Below are 17206 nucleotides of genomic sequence, written 5' to 3'. Positions count from 1 at the left end.
AGAGAGAGAGAGAGAGAGAGAGAGAGAGAGAGAGAGAGAGGCAGAGAGAAAGAGAGAGAAAGAGAAGAAAGAAAAAACAAAAACAGTTCTTTCTTGCTCTTTTTGCGACGCATTCGTTGGAATGGATAATTTCGTTTCATTTTATTCCTTGCTTTCTCCTCGGAAATTCCTTGCCATAGAAACTCCTTCGAGTGCGTGGCACGCACTGATATTGTTCGACTCGCCTGCGCAGGAGGGTGGCGGCAGCGGCTTCTCGTGGTCCAACATGCTGGGGATGCTGATGCAGATGTTGTTAGGACAGACTGGTGGTGCGACTGGACCGAGCAAGAATGAAATAGACGAGGGCGCGTCGGCGAGCCCGTGGGCCAATCTGTTATCCGTGGGTCTTAGGGTTCTCACGGCGTTGTTGGGTGGGCCTCAGCAGCCGGTAGACGGTATTGACAAGGTGGATAATCAGAGCAGCCCTATGCAGGTAAGTGAAAATGAGCGTGGCATATGAGTCTTACCGTTATTTACCGCTACATACTGACGAGAGACGGACGAGAGCTGTACTTGGAATCGGCTGTGTTCCTTTTACGTTAATTGCATCCATGTGGTAGCTAGTGACTCGCTGTTGGCACGTAGTACACACGTAGATACCGGGGAGAAATTTCGCGATCCACAAGAGTAATCCTGCCTCGTGCCGAGGTCGGGATTGGTGTGTCAGTCGAACAAGTTGCAGCTCCGCGCGTTTAACGCGCTAATCCTCGCGTTATATCTCCATTTCTATAGCTCTCGCGAATAAAAGAAGGTATAAATAAATCCCTCCCTCTCTTGCATTATATTCGCATGCATAATATCTGTAATTTGTCACTTTGTTGTTGTATCGTGCGAAAAAGATTTCGTTTGGTTTAAATCCAAAGATCCGCGCGCGGCTGCTTACGGTCACGAGCCACCTCGTACGATAACTAGCGAAGAATGCGTCAAATAATTGTCCCGGTTGGACCATTATTTTCGCGCACTTGCGTCACACGATCTTTACGTTTTCTACACAATGTAATTTGTTCGCTTCGCGACCGGAAACTCGCCGACGTTTCACTTCACTTTAAAAGAACAATCGAGCCGGTGACTGGAAAGAGGGACGCGCGTAAGCGAAATTTGTACTCTCACAATTTACTTACTTTGCATATACACTTGCACATGCATACACACACACACACATTCGCTCATACATTTTCTGTAAATAATTTATCAAACTGTGGACTCTCTTAGCGCACATGGCTGGTGTCGGTTGTTTAGGAAATTTTGACTGCGGTGCTGGGCGCGTTTCTAGGACAGGGCAGAGATCCCGAACAGGTTGCTGTAATGGCGAAAAACGCTTCCGAGGTTAGTACGAGACCACGAACGAACGAACAAACGTGCAAACTCGACGATGAATCCTCCTTTCGAGCTTTCGATTTTTTCTACAGCCTTCGAGAATGAAATGCGTGCTTTATCTCATGTGCCTGCTTTTGTCGAGTACATTCGAAGATTGTATCGAATGCTCCCACGACAGTTGTTACTAATCAATTCGTATTTGGTATATACATATATATACATATATAGTTGTGTATTGTAATCATAATATCATTGTAATTTGTGGTGATAGCGATGGTTCGCGCGTGTATTTATACCGTTATCTGCTTATTTACCTTCTCCTCTCAAGCAATGCAATTTGATACACATCTTACATCTCCGCTTATTCCTGTTATCAAGCAGTTCATCAGCATAGTCATCAATCTGCTGGATGCCCTCAAGACATCATTCTCCCATCGTTCTTTGACAGCTCGCTCATTAGGAAGACGCGATACTGTCTCCGAGGCTGCGATAGCATCCATCTCTATGTTGAAGGTAAATCACTATTTCGTTTCCCGCTAATCTCTTGAATCCGATTATAATTCCAAACTCGCAACTCAACAGGGTTACATGAGATCCGTCAAGTCCTTCAGTTACGTTGGCCGCGCCGAAGACGAGGGCCATCGCGGATGCGCCGAAAGAGCTCTTTGCGAAGCTAGCGCCGAGTGCATTGCTGATACGCAAGGCCCGTCGTCGATCTTCTGCCAACTCGGATCGTGAGTGATCTCATCGCAGAACGAACCATCGAAAATTCCAATTTCCAATGCGCGCTCAAATTGTAGCTGATTCGATCTTTCCACAGGTACGCGACGAGTTACCTTCTGCAAAGGCAGAGCGGCGTCGGCTTCGAAGCCTTGTACGAGGCAGGACGACGCGGTCGTACGGGAGAGGACTGTAGAACCCTCTTCATGGACTGCAACGCCGTATGAACACGACGTCCATCTTCGCACGGCGTTCCGTCGAGCATGGCTTAGACACTGTGACACTTTGGCATTTTCTCTAACTGAGAGCGTTGCAATTAGAAACAAGACTCGTGATAAACTCATGATGAGTGGCGACCAGAGGTATATAGATGTCACTCCGATTTACATTTCGTGCTGGAATGTTTTCATCGATATGAAAGAGCTACTTTCGAATCTGATATCACCATTATAGCTTGTTACTAGTGAACGTAAAAATATGAAGATCTGCGAACGCATCTTGCCACGCGAATGGTCTAGCATTGCGAGTCTCGTAATTCGATGGAAGTTTCCAATGTCTCACGGTCTGGGCTACGCTAGAATGGACGTGTTAGGTTAAATCGACGTGACCGCGAGTGCTCAAAGAGCGCGCTGAGCCGGGATTCGCATCGAATCTCGTGGATAGCTCGGCAACCTCACGACTGATTCTTCCTTTGACGCTTCAGTCGAGCGGCGAATTCGGCGTGTCACGTGCAAAATAATACAGATTCATAATTCCAACGAGTCCTGTGACCGACGTTGCGAACAAACTAAGCGTTTGATGGTCCAAATCTCCCTCCTCTCTCTATCTCTCTCTTTCTCTCTCTGTCTCTCGATATACATAACTTGCAGTGAGAATTATGAATCCTCTTCGTATCAATCGCCGAGTTTCGCCACACGCCGATTATATATGATTCTAATACACACATACACACACACACACATATATATATATATATATATATATATATATATATATATATATATATTTATTTCTATTTATTTTTCTTTATGAGCGCGTATTTTTAATGTAGATGTAGTATCCGTGGTTGGGGCTCGATGTGAGTTCCGGTATTCTGGTATTTCGAATATGCGACGACAGTGATTATAACGATAGTAATGATAGCGGGAATTTTATCATTGATACTATTCATTTTGACGGTGCACAAAATTCGCACCGAAATTAATTTTATGTCAATTATCACGTTTCCATGATGAGAAATGAGGGTACAGTCCAGTTTTGTATCTATGACCTCAAAAACTCTTCAAATTGTATGACTTTAAAGTCTTATATTTAATATACAAGTTTACATGGAAACGTATATGCATCATGCGTTTCAATGTACACTGTATACGAAGCGTTATCAATAGGAAGATATTTAGGGAGGAAGACGCGCTTAGAACTGCCGGAGCAATAAGATCGGTAAATAAATAACGTGCTCTCGATGAGCTTCGTTCAAACATTGCTCTCGCTTCCCCGCAATGAACCAAGATTGTCCGAGACTGACTTTGAAATAAACTCTGATTTTTAGACGTATGACTCTTGTTTTATCTGTGTGATGAAAAGTTGAAGTGAAATTTACATACATTTATTTGAATTTGAAATTAAAGAATTGAAAAAAGTAAATGCGACCACGAAATTATCAGTCATGCGTTTCACGACAGAAATGATTGAACGAGTCTCATTAGCGAAGGACCTTCCCTATATAATATGCATGTTAATATCTCAGGATGTTGTATTATCACACACACACACACACACACACACACACACACACAGATGCACACACTGACACCCGCGCGCGCACACACACACACTCTCTCTTTCTGTTTCTCCCCTTTCCTCTTTTAGTATTCGCCTTAAATACACGTTAGAGAGAATCTCTTCTGTATATAGATATTACACATGTATAAGTATACGGGTGGAATTAACTTTCCGTTTATTCTTTTCCTTTATAATACTCACGTTATATATGTCGTCGTTCATTAGAGTGTAAACGATGTAGGTGTATGTATGCATGTGATTATATTACATCTTGAATACACCAATAAACGGCCTTTTCTTCTGATGTTATGCTAGACTGTATACGGAATGAATGATATTCTCAGGTCGTTTATGATCCACAATACGCTTCTCATTAACTAAAGAATTTGCGCGTCAGACCTACATGTCGTACAACTATTATTTGTTATATTACGTAGAGTATTTCGGTGTAAAATATTTATGGAGAAAAATTAACTCTAAATTGGTTGAAGTCTATCATATTGGACATTGATAACGGAATGGTGATAACGGAACAAGCTGTACATGTTTATGTACTTGCCGACAACATATGGAATATTTGGAAGTTATGATATCCGGGAAGATAAAGTTCCGGGTTTTGTACCGTTAACGAGCGTGAAGACTCCAGGAGCCATGACGGGACAGTAATCCGAAGTGTTGAGATGACTCTTTCTTATGGTGAAACAGTTTCGTACCGACTCTCGTCGGACGAAGAGTTCTCGAAACTGATTCAGTGTTATACAACGCGGAAATTCTATCGGTCCCTTCGTATTTTCTGCATCGAAGACGAACGAGGCAAGCACAACGCGATTTATAATTATTTATCCTCTTTCTTTATCTCTTTATAATATATGTAATTTATATATTTTTATGTGAGATATGTGTAATCATATAATCTTTCTATTGCACATATATTAACTTTTAAATTTACATGCAAAAGGGCATGAAGAGAGATATGTACATTTTCTTTCTCTGCTTATACATTTTATACTTTACAATATCACTTTTGATTTGTTCTTTACAATTTCACTTTTGATTAGCAAGATATATTGTTTCTCAGATATTACGAAAAAATGACGTTCAAATCTCTAATCAATCTTGCAAGCTTCGGGAAGCCTTCTTACACACCTATCGAACGATATCACGGTGATGGAGGTGGTTATCATCATCATCGATGGCGAGGGTACGCGATTGACATCGCTATCAGAATCTTGCAAAACAAGTGTCCTTTTTTCCTTCTCTTATTCTTCTACCTTCTCGAATTTCAGAAGCTCCTCTAAAGGGAAGGGTGGAAGTGGCGCAGCGCTGAGTGCGTTGACTTTGCTCGCTTTTTTGTTTCTCATAAACGTCATGCAGGTAATTGCACGAGCTATACATTATCGACGATTTATTAGTGACAAGCACGTCACTATATATTATCAATTAAAATTAAGTAGTGCAAGTAGCAACAATTAACTGCATATAAAATTTCTTCGTTATTTAATAAAAAATCTTTTCCATCCACTTTTAAGTTGTTTGCACTTGTCAACACATTCATTATTTTTCTGGTGTTCTTTTAGCAATCTCTGCAGGATAACAACTCGACGGCTACTTCAACTACTGCGGTGCTGTTGCGAGATACTGAGTTGCCGGTAATTTTGGACAATGGAGAGAGCAAAGATGCCAAGACAAAGGACGAGTTTTCACGTGTGACAAACTCTTACGATTTAAGAACGACGACAAAGGATCGTATATAACGTGTGGCAATCTTGTAGTCTCTCAATAGATTTTCTTTCAACTTCACTTTTCTATTAAAAAAAATAACTTATTTAATTATGTATACAAACTGAACGATTGTGTTATCAAATGATCAATAATCAACATAACGATTTGAAATAATTCAGACAATCGTCAAAACACACATAAACAGTTTATTTATTTTATTTTCCTCTGTTTTTGAACATGAAGTCGTTAAATGTATTATCGTCAATGTAACATTGTCGTCGTCGTCGTCGTCGTCATTGTTGTTATCGTCATCGTCGTCGTAGTCGTTGGCGTTATTTAAACGTATTCATTTAGCACTCGAAAATGTAGTTCCGTTCCTACAATTTTATTTACATAACATTAGAAACATTTAAATTTATACTTCATTTTGTTATTGTTTTACATTGCATGAAAAATAATCACGAACAATCATGTATTGCTAGGGGAATGGGCGATGTGGCGTTCTCTCGCATGCCGACATGTCCGAGGAGCCTCGAATTTTCTCGTCGAATGGCCAGAACGGCCAATTTCCTCGAGCATATCCGGCAGTTTAAACGAAGTACGTATGCCAAAACAATGGCGGACGATTTGCACTGTAAATGTGGCTGAATTTGACAGTATTGTCTTTAGTAAGCGTTTCGCTTACAACAAATTGCAGAGTACAGTGACTTTGTTTGTGATGTAACGAGCATATTGACAAAATTAATGTGAAACGTATGGAAATTAAACGATTGACGAGAAAGCAGACCATCCGCCGTTGCTCTGGTCTTTCTTGCTCTCTACGCTCGCCTAGAAAAGATTAGAAAAAGTATCACGGGTTTAATATTTTGTCGTAAGTCTTCGAGCTGTCGGAGGATAACCACGGGTCTCCTTCTTGATTAGTTTCGGTTAGAAACTAGGGAGGAAATCGCTGCGACTTCCGAGTTGCGCTATCCTCGCGAGAAAGAAGCGGTCGGGATGACGGATCCTTCTTGCTTTTTTCCATTTCTTGTTTTTCTCTTGTCTTCTCCTTTTTGTTTCTTCCCGCGATAGGTCGCCAGCAAGATCATATTTTGATGGAAATCTTGCAGACGACCATGAGCTCGAGAATTGTCTCCTAGGCGAAAAAGGGCACAGTTTCCTTCGAGTCGAAAGCGAGCGACGCTTTCGCAGAAGTCCAGTGAATTTTCACGCATACTAGTCGACTCTTTTGGTAAAATGATATAAAAGAAACATATAAACGAGAGAATTATTCAAAAGTGCGACGTTTTATTTGCATGAAAATACGTTGACTTTTCGCGAAATGCGATTCGCTTTCGATCGCGAATTTTATTCGTCGCTTCGTCGCACGCTAACGCAGCCGATCCACCGCTGCGCTGGGCAGCTTTATTCGCAGGGATCAAAGCTGGCTTAATTTTGTCGAGTTGACATAATTTCGTGCAGCGTCAAAAGTTGGATTTATATGAGAATTGTACTGATTCCGATCCCTGCTTATTTTTATATGTAGATATATGTTTTCATTATGTGTGAGTGTATATATATATATATATTTTTTTTTCTTATATTTCATATATAATATACTCTGAAAATTCGTTTAGCTAAACATCGAAATCTAAAAGAAAGGAAATTATCTTGCACGAGACGTTTAGCTACAGGCAAATTGCACTGATATTACCACAAGATCGTTCACTACATGAAAAACATGCACGTCTCTTTCTCCCTAGTCGCGAAAGTAGAAAGGAAAAAGAGATGGGCATGTTCGATTACTTCACGGATAGTTATTTCGCGCGCTTACAAGTCTATCAATCAATTAATTCACTTGTTGACTTAACTATTTCATGTCCGGGCGGAGGTGGGAAAGAGTATGGGGGGATAAAAGTGGAAGCAGAATAATAGGAATACGATTCACCACAGGATTTGACTCAATTCCAATACGCGATTAACTGAGGAGATTGTCACGTCGAGCGAATATCACGTGACACTATCATTTTGTGTGTTTAAGGCTCCTTATATTTCGCCGGTCATGCCGGATTTATGACGTCAAAAGCGAAGAATGATATGTTGACGAAAGTTGCGGCCTATTTCTGAATAAAGATAAATATGAACGAAAGGACATTTGCTTGAGCACACTTGCAAAATTATCTTCAAGGTATCCTTTTCCCTTGATGATCAATAAATAGTCAAATAATAAACTGTGAAATGAGTCTGTTTTTTGTCTGTGCGCATGTTTCATTTCACTATTTGTTATTTGCGACAATCTACTGATCGTCAGAAGAAAAGGATAGTTTTCGGAAAATTTTACAAGTGTTCTCAAGCGATCTCAAGTGTTCTTTTTCGTATTTATTCCGCATTTATTTTTATTTAAAAGTGGCACGCAACTTTCGTCAGCATGTCATTCCTCGCTCTGATGTCACAAATCCAACATGGTCGCGGCGAGATACAGGGAGCTTTAGGTTTCGCATCACTCTTCTTGATTATGATTATGAAAAAAGTCCCTGCTTTAAAATGCTTTTGCTAATCGAAATTAGACCACACAGAAATATATAAAGATTTATTTAAAGATTGCAACTTTTTCTTTAAACGCTTCGAGAGTCGATCATAATTGTTAGGCATACTTGGAATTATTCAGATAATTAACGATAACTGCTATATGTCCCAAATTGCAATTATGTTTACTTCTGATCGCTCAACGCAACGGAGAATAATAAAGTAACTTTCTGTCTCTCACTACGAATTACTTATTTTCATCTTGAAACATTTTGAACACAGTACAGTTTTCTTCTTTATATTGCACGAGCATAGAAAACACGGCTCGAAAGGATATTGTGAAAGTGAGAAAGAGAGAGAACAGAAACAGTTTGATGAAAAAATAATTGATAATCTTATTATATGTTATGTATGAAACGGACTAGGAAGGAAAAAAAGAGGAAAAGCAACATTCCGATCGCGCGGACAGAACTGCGATTTTGCTCACAAACACAAACATTGATTTGATCCTCTTCAGGAGCTCATTTTCTCAACATAGTCCGTATGATGAGATTTCTGGCGTAGAGTAAAATCCGATTACCGTTGTTCGATTAGACGAGCAATTGATCGTCAGTATAACGATTGTGACGAGTGTAAACTGTACGATTTTCAACGGTCAGACCGATCTTAATTAATTCACCATTAATCAACTCGATTTAGATAGCTTCGGACCGAGGGAATGAGTCCAAAAAGAGAGGAAGGCAAGGTGTCTTTCTTGAAATTTATCTATATTATCCAGATGGCCTTGACTTGATGTCACGTTTACGTAAGAAACGAAATTCGACGGTATTTGGATTGATACGAAACTCTTGAATATATAAGCTCGCAGTGTATCCTATTGTCACAATTATTCCAATCGATCGCGAGAGAAAGGATCAAACCGACGTTTGCGTCATGGAGCTATTTCCTAAATGAGGTTGAAGTAATCCCTCCGCAGACATTCGATTATCTTTGGTACGTTTCAGGAGGTAGATAATATAGAATTCTCTCAATCTCGTACACACGAGCTTGATCCTACGGAACACGTCTCATATTGCGCTCGACTCGTAAGCGCATTTCGTCGGCTCCCTGAAATTCGCGACGGAGGTAAACGGCGGAGAATCGCTCCCTTCTAAAACCGAAAAGAGGAAAATAAAAAAGGAGCGAATTGGCTCGCGTGAACAATGGCTCGCTGGCTCGGAAGGTAAGGAAGGTGAAAGCGTTCTACGAGCGACAGTCGGAGAGATTCGTGCACATTCGTTACATGTGCGACGATAACGTTAGATCGATTCGATAGGAGCTATCGTGACCCGAGCTTTCAAGACTCCATATGACACTATATATGTATACACGTACGCGCGCGCGCGCATACAGCACACACACACACACACACACACACACACACACACACACACACACACACGCACACGCACAATTCAATCTCTATAAATTATAATTTAATACTATACGTAATTATGTACACGTTTGTATCATTAAATGTCGATCGTGCAATATAATTATATAAACATACTGAGAGTGATATTCAATCTTCAGTTTATCGACGTAACTCTTTTATCGGAATTCTCATTTATTCGCCGTTATTACGATGATTGAGATCGAATAATCATGATTATTATAATAAAAATCGTACGATAGGAAAATATCGCGGAAAATTACATTATATTTATCCAAGTGTCACAGTTACTCCGACTGCGACAGTCCTGACTATGAGGACTGAGAACTTTGTATAGCGCTAAACGCGTAACTCCTTATTTTACTCTAACGGATGTAGATTAAAGCTTATCGCGCACGGGCAATTCATACACGACGTTCGTCGGAAACTGCAATGCGTTTGTCTGGTCCAAGATATGGGTACAATATTGGCGGGACCAGGTTGACCTTCGCGTTACGTTCAGATACTTTGTAGAGAGAGAGATTATCGTTTATGTAAATGCTATATCGTACAAGTTAGAAGAACAATTGATCAATAAATCATCGCACTAGTCGATCGTAACGACCGATCGTCCGGCTCAACATTGAATAAATTTCTTAATGCGTTCTTAAGATCTACGTGCTTTCACGGAAAAGTATACCTATGAATTTACGCGTATCTACATGATATGAAGCTTTGAAAGCTCACTCGAGCGTCACGAGAGACTTCGTCTCGTAATCGATGTGTACAACATTTGACAAAATAATGTTTGTTTTACTTATCCGTTTCTTTATATTACGGCAGAAAGCAGCGGTTTGCCGTGACATCCGAGAGTCTCATTGACGTTCTGATGACACGATGCACACATCCACTCTTTGTCGATAGAGAAAGCTAATGATAGTCCAAGGGAGAGTGACAGAGACATTAGCGAGCCATCATCCGGGTCAATTATGAGGGAGCATCAACGCATTAAAAACTACAAGATATCGCGGACTGCAAAATATGCGTGAAAACGAGCGCGACGAGAGCACCGGTGACCGATAATAAATAAATAAATAAATAAATAAATCAAAAATATGATACATTTATACTGTAAATCGATGTAGCGCGATGCAAAAACAGTCTGACCGGTATATATGACGAATAAATGATTTCCCGTGCGACATTTCAAAATAAAAAAAGAAATGCCGAATCTTCCGGTAATTTGGAAGATAAGCGCAATATGCCTTCGGCGACTAAAGATTCGATCAACATGTGCTTTGCACGCGCGCTGCCGACATGCGTAGAACTGACTCCAACTCGCTCTACGCGTAGCGCGCGTTCGTCGATGAAATCAACTGTCCTTCGGTTCTCGTGTCCGAAGGAAGAATTCGGCCATTTTGCGACAAAGTGAAAGAGAGATCTAACGGCTAAGGCATGAGTGCGCTACGTAATTATTATTGATGCTGGTTCTCGTCGTTCTCCTCCTGCGATATGATGCTCGACCTGTTGGATCGCACATCGAGATCCATGGCGAAAGGTTTCGTCGAGTTGCCGAGGAGCGCCTGCGTGCTCTGACCATCGTCTATGCTCAGACTGCACTCCAGCGAGCTGTCACTGAAAGTACAGAAACAGATTTCTACTCATCACTAGCGCCTTCGCGAATCGCCCCCGGCGGCACACATGGTTGGCGCGCGCGCGACAATTGGCATCCGGGCGCGTTTACCTGACGATACTGGCGCGGTCGACGGAGCTGCCGGTCGGCGCCGTACAGTTCTCGCCGTTGCACGGCCGCTCACCGTTGCTGCTGCACGAGGAAGTCCTGGTGCTGGTGGCCGCGGTGCTGGTGGCAGTGGCGATTGTAGTTGCGGTTGCGGTTGCGGTAGTGGTAGCCGCCACCTCCACCGCCTCCCGCATGGACGCTCGTCTAGACTCCTCGTGGCACTCGCACTTGCACTCCTCCGGTTGTACGTAGCTGTAGCTACCGGCACCCTTTGCGATCTCGTCTTCGGGTCGCGGTATCGTCTGTATCCTTTTTGGCGCCTTTCGCTTCTCCGGTATCTCTTCAAAGTTGATCCAATTGCTCGGTCGTACCGCGGGTGCTCTCGGTGGCAGTGGAGGTGGACTCGGTGATTTGCCTTGGGCAGCAGCCTTACGACCTCCGTCCGGCGGCACCTTACCCGCAAACTCCGTGAACGTGTTCGTCGCGTGTCGGCGCGGGCTCTTGAGCTTGAAGCTGTCCTCTCGCGGCAAAGAGATCTTCATTCTCTCAACGCGCCGCTCGTCCAGAGACGTCTGCATCACGAACTCGTCCAGCAGAGTAGGGTTTATCGGCGTCGTCGAGCGCGGTCTCTCGATCGGTATCGTCCTGACGATTATAGTTACGTAAACGTCGGACGTTAATTCGATTTGAAATGAATGTTTGTGCATGTGTAAAAGTATCAGAGTGCAGCTCTTTTAATTATTCATACAAGCCATTAATCTTTAACGGAAAGCTACAAGTTGAAACAACGCGGTATCTCTCGTCTCTGAAGGAATTACCTTACTTCCTGAAGTCGTTGTTTAACAGGCAGGATTGGTACAGCAACGCTCTTCTCCAACGGTAAGGTCGTCGGCACGTACGGAAGATCCTCCTCGAAACTTTCCTCGTAAAAGAGACCCTTTCTCTCGTCGGGTAGCTCCTCCGCCATCTTCTCGACCTTGTTTCGAATAAATTCGATCTCTGAATCTCTCTCCGATTCCGAGCTGTTATGGTCCAGATCGGATATCATACTGGAGGTCTTTACAAGACCGTCCTGCTGCGACTTGCCTATTTTATTGTCGTCGAGCAGATCGGACTTGTTAGCTTCTGCAGTCGATGGAACTTCTCTCGATTTCTTTTGCTGCGATTTCGTGTCGTCGTCCTCTCGAATTCTCTCGGATGATTCGTGCTGCTGCTGCTGCTGCTGACTCTCTCTGCTTTTTCTTTTCGGCTTCGTTATGTCCGGTTTCTTGCCGCCGGAATCCTTGAATGTGCCGCTTGGCAGCCGCGATTCCGCAGATTTCATCTCTGTCGAGCTCGACGACTTTGCCGGTGTCACCACCGCCGGTTTCGCCGCCGGTGTCGACGGTTTCGTCGGGATCGACGGTTTCGCCGGGGTCGACGGTTTCGCCGGGGTCGATGGTTTCGCCGGGATCGACGGTTTCGCTGTGATCGACGACTTGATCGGAGTCGACGACTTCGCCGGAGTCGACGATTTCGCCGGAGTCGAAATTTTCGCCGAGGTTGGCGACTTCGTCGGGGTCGACGACTTCACTGAAGTCAACGTTTTCGTCGGTGGTGTCTCAACCACTTTATTAGCCTGAACACTAATCTTCGAATCTCTCGATGAACTCTTGGACAGCTGAGAATCCTTGGACGCGCTTTGCGGCAGCTGGCTATCTCTGAAAGAACTCCTGGATATGGTCTCGATTTGTGCTTCGGTTCTGATCTTGGCGACAGGTGCCGGATGATGCTCAATCGACACCTCCGTGATTATGCTTCCCGTACGCGGCTCGGATTCGTATTCGTCCAGCAATTTGGTCGGCGTCTCCAACGGTATCGACACGCTCTCCGATGGCAAAGCCTCCTCATAGTTTCTATTGTCTGCGTGCAAACTGATGAATATCGAGTCATCCTGTCGACGTTCCTTCTCGGTATTGAACGTAAACTCCACGTGGCCGATGCTTTCTAGGGACGGCTGTTCGCCGCTGGGCGCGTCGAGATCGCACGAAGCCGCGATCGCTTCGTCATAGCTCTTCTTCCTCTCACGTTTCTTGAACAAGCTCAAAGTGGACGAGAACACACCCTTGTTCTTGGAGTCTTTCTTTAGACTCGAACTCTTGTCGGCCGACACTCTCTCGCGCGATTTCGAGCGGCTCCTCAGACTTTCCGTGGTGTCCCTCAGTTTTGACGTTAGACTCCGCCGTGGTTTCGTGCTAGGCGATGGCGATTCTGGGCTCAATATACTGCCGTCGGTTTTCGCCTAGGTTTAATCGCGAGTAAGGTTAACTACGTGATCGTCACAACTCGGAGGGGCGAAAAAGTGATGCAAAGTGATGTAAAGTGATGTTCACGTTACCTTGAACAACGAAGCGAAGCTACTCTTTCTGGATACGGACGACGGACTGGGCGTTCGCGAGCCTTCGAGGTCCCGCACTTTTTGGTGTCTCGGTAACTTGGGACTTCCGCTCACGCTGCCCGTCGTAGGCGTCGTCTGTACGATCTCCTTGAAGTTCTGAGCTTTCTTCCTTTTGTCGTTGAAGTCGAGTGTCGCGGGTTTTTGAACTTCTTGTACCTGAGCCTTCGTTGAGAACTGCTGCAGTGTCGATGGTCCTTGTTGTTCGCTAGGTTTCTTTATGATGGGTACCTGTTCCGACATGGAGACGCAAATATTTTTTTCATTCGGCGCATCTCGCGGGAAATGCTCGCTTTGTCTCCACTAGTGAAGACGAGGAATGAAAAGCAAGAACAATGACTGACGAACAACTAGACCAACCTCTATGTTAACTTTCTCCAGGAATCTCTTGGTAATTTCCACCTCTCGCTTGAAGATCTCCTTCCTCTCCTCGCGACCACGTCTCCTGGGCTTGTCCAGCGGATCCGGCTTCAGGTTGCCACCCACCATCGACACCTTGATGCTCTCGGGGATCAGTGCTTTCGTAGTGTCGGCTTCCCGTTTCAAGAGTATTTTCTCGAGATCATCGGTCTCCGGCTTCGACGGCTCTATCAAGTTGTCGGCGAGCGTCGGTTTGCTACCGCAGAACGATGTCTCCAGTAAACACTTGTGCGGACTGGGCGATCTGGAGGGACACACAAATCGGTGTACGTGAGTGGGACTCTTCGCTCGCAACGCTCGATAAATCATGCGTTCTAAGACTGATTTCCAGCCAGAGAAGCCCGAGAGACGTCGGTCCTATTTATCGACGAGAGCCAAGAAGAGACATAACACACAGGTCCTTCTTTCTCAAATGAAAATTCTCACCTTCTGTCTGCATCAAAATTAGACTTATCCTCGTTCATCAATACCGAGGATTCAAAGGGAATCGTCGGGGAATCAAACTTCAAAAGTGTCAATGAACAACAGCTTTATTTTCCCAGTTAATCTGTTGAGGACTTGAGCGGCACAACAAGACTCTTAATTCGACGTTTAATCGCAATGTAATCGAAGTAGATGTGGTCGAAAAGTCTCGAAAGATCTCAGGGATGGGCAGCAGAGTCGGCTGAAACTTCTGGGCAAAGACTCGGCAATTCGATTCGGAATCTCTCGGAGAACGAAGTCTTGCTAGTGGTGACAACTACATGTGTATATGTATGTTTCTCTTTCTAACATTCCACATGTACCTGGAGGAAGTCGCCGACACAACCGAGAGCTTCCCGGAGACGCCGGAGCCTTGGCTGCCGACCGACGACAGCCTGGACGTTCTGCCGCTGATGTTGAGCAAGCATATCTCCGAGCAATTGCTGTCCTTGCGCTCGCGGTCCTGCTGCTGCTGCTGTTGCTTGCCGCTGTAATCTGACTGGGATCCGTCGTCCTTGCGCTTGCGCGCCAACTTCTTGGACTCCCGTCTAAGATCCTGTTCGTGGACGGGATCCTGCAAGTCCAACTCCTCCGTGGAGGATCTGAGGTCTTGGGCGTCCTCTTTGTAACCCAAGGTAAGCTTGCAGCCGGGCGGAGGATCCGCACCTACAATCCACATTGGATCTTCGTCTTTACTCGTGTCGTTCTTTCACACGTGGCGGTCGTGTCCTGCCTAAAGAGTCTACGCGGAGTCTCCTAAACGTTCTGTACTTAAAATTTACAGTCAATGTTTCTTCTCTTGCGCACTATTATGTCATCTAATTGTTCTTCTAACGTTCGGACGAGTTTTGTATCGTGTAATCTGTCTGCAAAGTGTGTGCGAGCGCGAATGTCATACTATCCGGACGAATATTCTATTTGTACGATGTTATCAACAATATCGTGAGCAATATCGTTTCAAGCACGTTCGATTTCAACTACGTGAGATATGACGCTAATTACTATACCGCACGGTATTCATATATTCGCGGGCAATCTACTCTTCCTCTTCCATAAAAAAAACCCATTTAACAATTCTCCAGAGAGTCGACAGAATCGATTTAATGGATTTCTGCAGAAGGAGACTGAGTGTGTCGTACGGACAGACTTTGGAGTTATGCGAAATAGAGAAGCTTTAAGCAGAAAAGTCTTGGACTCGAACGGGCTCATTTGCACGGCGTGTGTCATGCAAGACTCACTGAATAATCGAGGTGTGCGATCAGCGCGGACCGTTTAGAGCCGTCTTAGAGTTCTGAATCGATCAGGACCTTGACCCGTAGAATTTTTTTCCGGAAGTCATTCAAAATATGTATATGTCAGTTTGTGCACGCGAAGCGCAAACTTCTCCTCGTACTACCTACTGAACTATAACCGATTACGCCCTAGCTACTACGTGTATTCGATTACGTACAATTAATAATATGTATTGTGCCCGTATTGAGCAATTAACAATAAAATCGCACTTTGACGGGAACACAGGGTTTGTCACACAAATTAATAACGCTCGCTTCTTTATTACTACGCTCTCGTTATTTATTCTCGCTATCGCTATTAGCTAATTGCGCGTGTCTCACTAACTACAGATTACATATCGCTACCTACATGTTGGAAGCGTATTTGCTTTTGTATCTTGATATTAATATACGACTTTTGACGAGAACGTATCTTCTACACAGGAATGACATTTAGTTGATCTTAAAGAAAAATTACTTGTTATTATTAATCACGAAAACTATTCCGAGACTATTACCTGTGGAAAGTTTTCGACCAACTTGACATATCGATACGCCGTCTCCTAATTCAATAAATATCGTGTTGTTGATGTATATGTTATGTAAATACGTGTATCTTTTTAGCGTGTCAATTAGTTGCTACGTTTAATTAGTTGCTATTAATTTTGAAATGTGTAATTTGTAGTATGATTTGTTCGTATCGGCATCACTAAGATTAAGAATTTCCACCTACGTCTAAAAAGAAAAAAAGGCACGTGCACCGAGGCGTGGATGATAATTTATAAAGTGCGATCACCTGCGAGAAGCTCCCGCTCGGGTGACGAGTCTCTGGAATTACTATCTTCATGGTGCGAGGAGCTGCTCGCCCGACTGATGTCAATTCGCGGCGTGCTAGGCGTCTTAAGCGAACTGCCAGGCGTAGCCGGTGTGGTGACCTCGACGATGCCCGGCATTCGCCCCGCCGCCGATTCTCCCTGCATTCAAATTCGTACCCTGGTTTGTTGTGGGTCGTCACAGTGACGGGGTTGATTGGTTGGTTGGTTGGTTGGTTGGTTGGTTGATTGGTTGGTTGGTTGGTTGATTGACTGATTGGTTGGTTGATTGATTGGTTGGTTGGTGGACTCAGGTCGCGGGCCAGCCTCTCGTAATGTGACACGGGACTCACGGACGACACGTGGGACCAATTGACAACATCCTAGTTCAGAGTCACGCGGGGATCGATCGAGATTGTACACGCGCGTCGAGATCCTCGACGTAGGCGCGAGTAAGACAGAGAGAGCGTGATAAATAGAGAGAGAGAGGGGGGAGGGAGAGATAGATAGATAGATAGATAGATAGATAGATAGATAGATAGATAGATAGATAGATAGATAGATAGATAG

General features: G+C 43.9%; 3 protein-coding genes across 13 annotated transcripts in view; 2 read left to right on the top strand and 1 right to left on the bottom strand.

The window, feature by feature from the left end:
• Nucleotides 1-3630, top strand: part of LOC116853837 — a 7110-nt gene extending 3480 nt beyond the window's left edge. The window contains exons 3-7 of one of the 3 annotated variants that reach the window (XM_032835098.1): nucleotides 233-472; nucleotides 1279-1365; nucleotides 1738-1869; nucleotides 1939-2090; nucleotides 2177-3630. In XM_032835098.1, coding sequence (XP_032690989.1) covers nucleotides 233-472; nucleotides 1279-1365; nucleotides 1738-1869; nucleotides 1939-2090; nucleotides 2177-2303 — 738 coding nt within the window. In that variant the 3' untranslated portion in view covers nucleotides 2304-3630. Of the gene's footprint in view, nucleotides 1-232; nucleotides 473-1278; nucleotides 1366-1734; nucleotides 1870-1938; nucleotides 2091-2176 lie in introns of all 3 variants that reach the window. The other 2 variants (XM_032835099.1, XM_032835100.1) reach the window with 2 other exon arrangements.
• Nucleotides 3631-4311: 681 nt separating this feature from the next.
• Nucleotides 4312-5644, top strand: LOC116853838. Its single transcript, XM_032835101.1, has 4 exons — nucleotides 4312-4671; nucleotides 4937-5059; nucleotides 5145-5232; nucleotides 5436-5644. Exons 2-4 carry the CDS (start codon nucleotides 4950-4952, stop codon nucleotides 5610-5612), a joined length of 375 nt encoding a protein of 124 aa, XP_032690992.1. The 5' UTR covers nucleotides 4312-4671; nucleotides 4937-4949; the 3' UTR covers nucleotides 5613-5644.
• A 122-nt stretch (nucleotides 5645-5766) lies between these two features.
• LOC116853833 (flocculation protein FLO11) overlaps nucleotides 5767-17206 on the bottom strand; it is a 22208-nt gene continuing 10768 nt past the window's right edge. For 5 of the 9 annotated variants that reach the window (XM_032835086.1, XM_032835089.1, XM_032835087.1 and 2 more), the window contains 7 exons: nucleotides 16621-16798; nucleotides 14877-15219; nucleotides 14032-14335; nucleotides 13615-13902; nucleotides 12056-13518; nucleotides 11241-11882; nucleotides 5767-11131 (listed from right to left, as the gene is read on the bottom strand). In XM_032835086.1, the coding sequence (XP_032690977.1) occupies nucleotides 10972-11131; nucleotides 11241-11882; nucleotides 12056-13518; nucleotides 13615-13902; nucleotides 14032-14335; nucleotides 14877-15219; nucleotides 16621-16798 (3378 nt within the window). In that variant the 3' untranslated portion in view covers nucleotides 5767-10971. Of the gene's footprint in view, nucleotides 11154-11240; nucleotides 11883-12055; nucleotides 13519-13614; nucleotides 13903-14031; nucleotides 14336-14876; nucleotides 15220-16620; nucleotides 17020-17206 lie in introns of all 9 variants that reach the window. The other 4 variants (XM_032835094.1, XM_032835092.1, XM_032835093.1 and 1 more) reach the window with 4 other exon arrangements.

This window comes from Odontomachus brunneus, unplaced genomic scaffold (genome assembly GCF_010583005.1).
Source record: "Odontomachus brunneus isolate Ranch 3 - 2012 unplaced genomic scaffold, Obru_v1 Obru_scaffold_006, whole genome shotgun sequence".
Classification (NCBI taxonomy): domain Eukaryota; kingdom Metazoa; phylum Arthropoda; class Insecta; order Hymenoptera; family Formicidae; genus Odontomachus; species Odontomachus brunneus.
The sequence above is the reverse complement of the archived record's forward strand: the minus strand, read 5'-3'. Positions and strand labels throughout refer to the sequence as shown.

What these genes read in the sequence shown, in the direction of transcription:
- LOC116853838 (XM_032835101.1), top strand. Translation starts at nt 4,950, where the DNA reads ATGACGTTCAAATCTCTAATCAATCTTGCAAGCTTCGGGAAGCCTTCT. An exon ending in CATCATCATCGATGGCGAGG is followed by an intron (nt 5,060 to 5,144) that starts GTACGCGATTGA and finishes CTCGAATTTCAG; the next exon opens with AAGCTCCTCTAAAGGGAAGG. An exon ending in TTCTCATAAACGTCATGCAG is followed by an intron (nt 5,233 to 5,435) that starts GTAATTGCACGA and finishes GTGTTCTTTTAG; the next exon opens with CAATCTCTGCAGGATAACAA.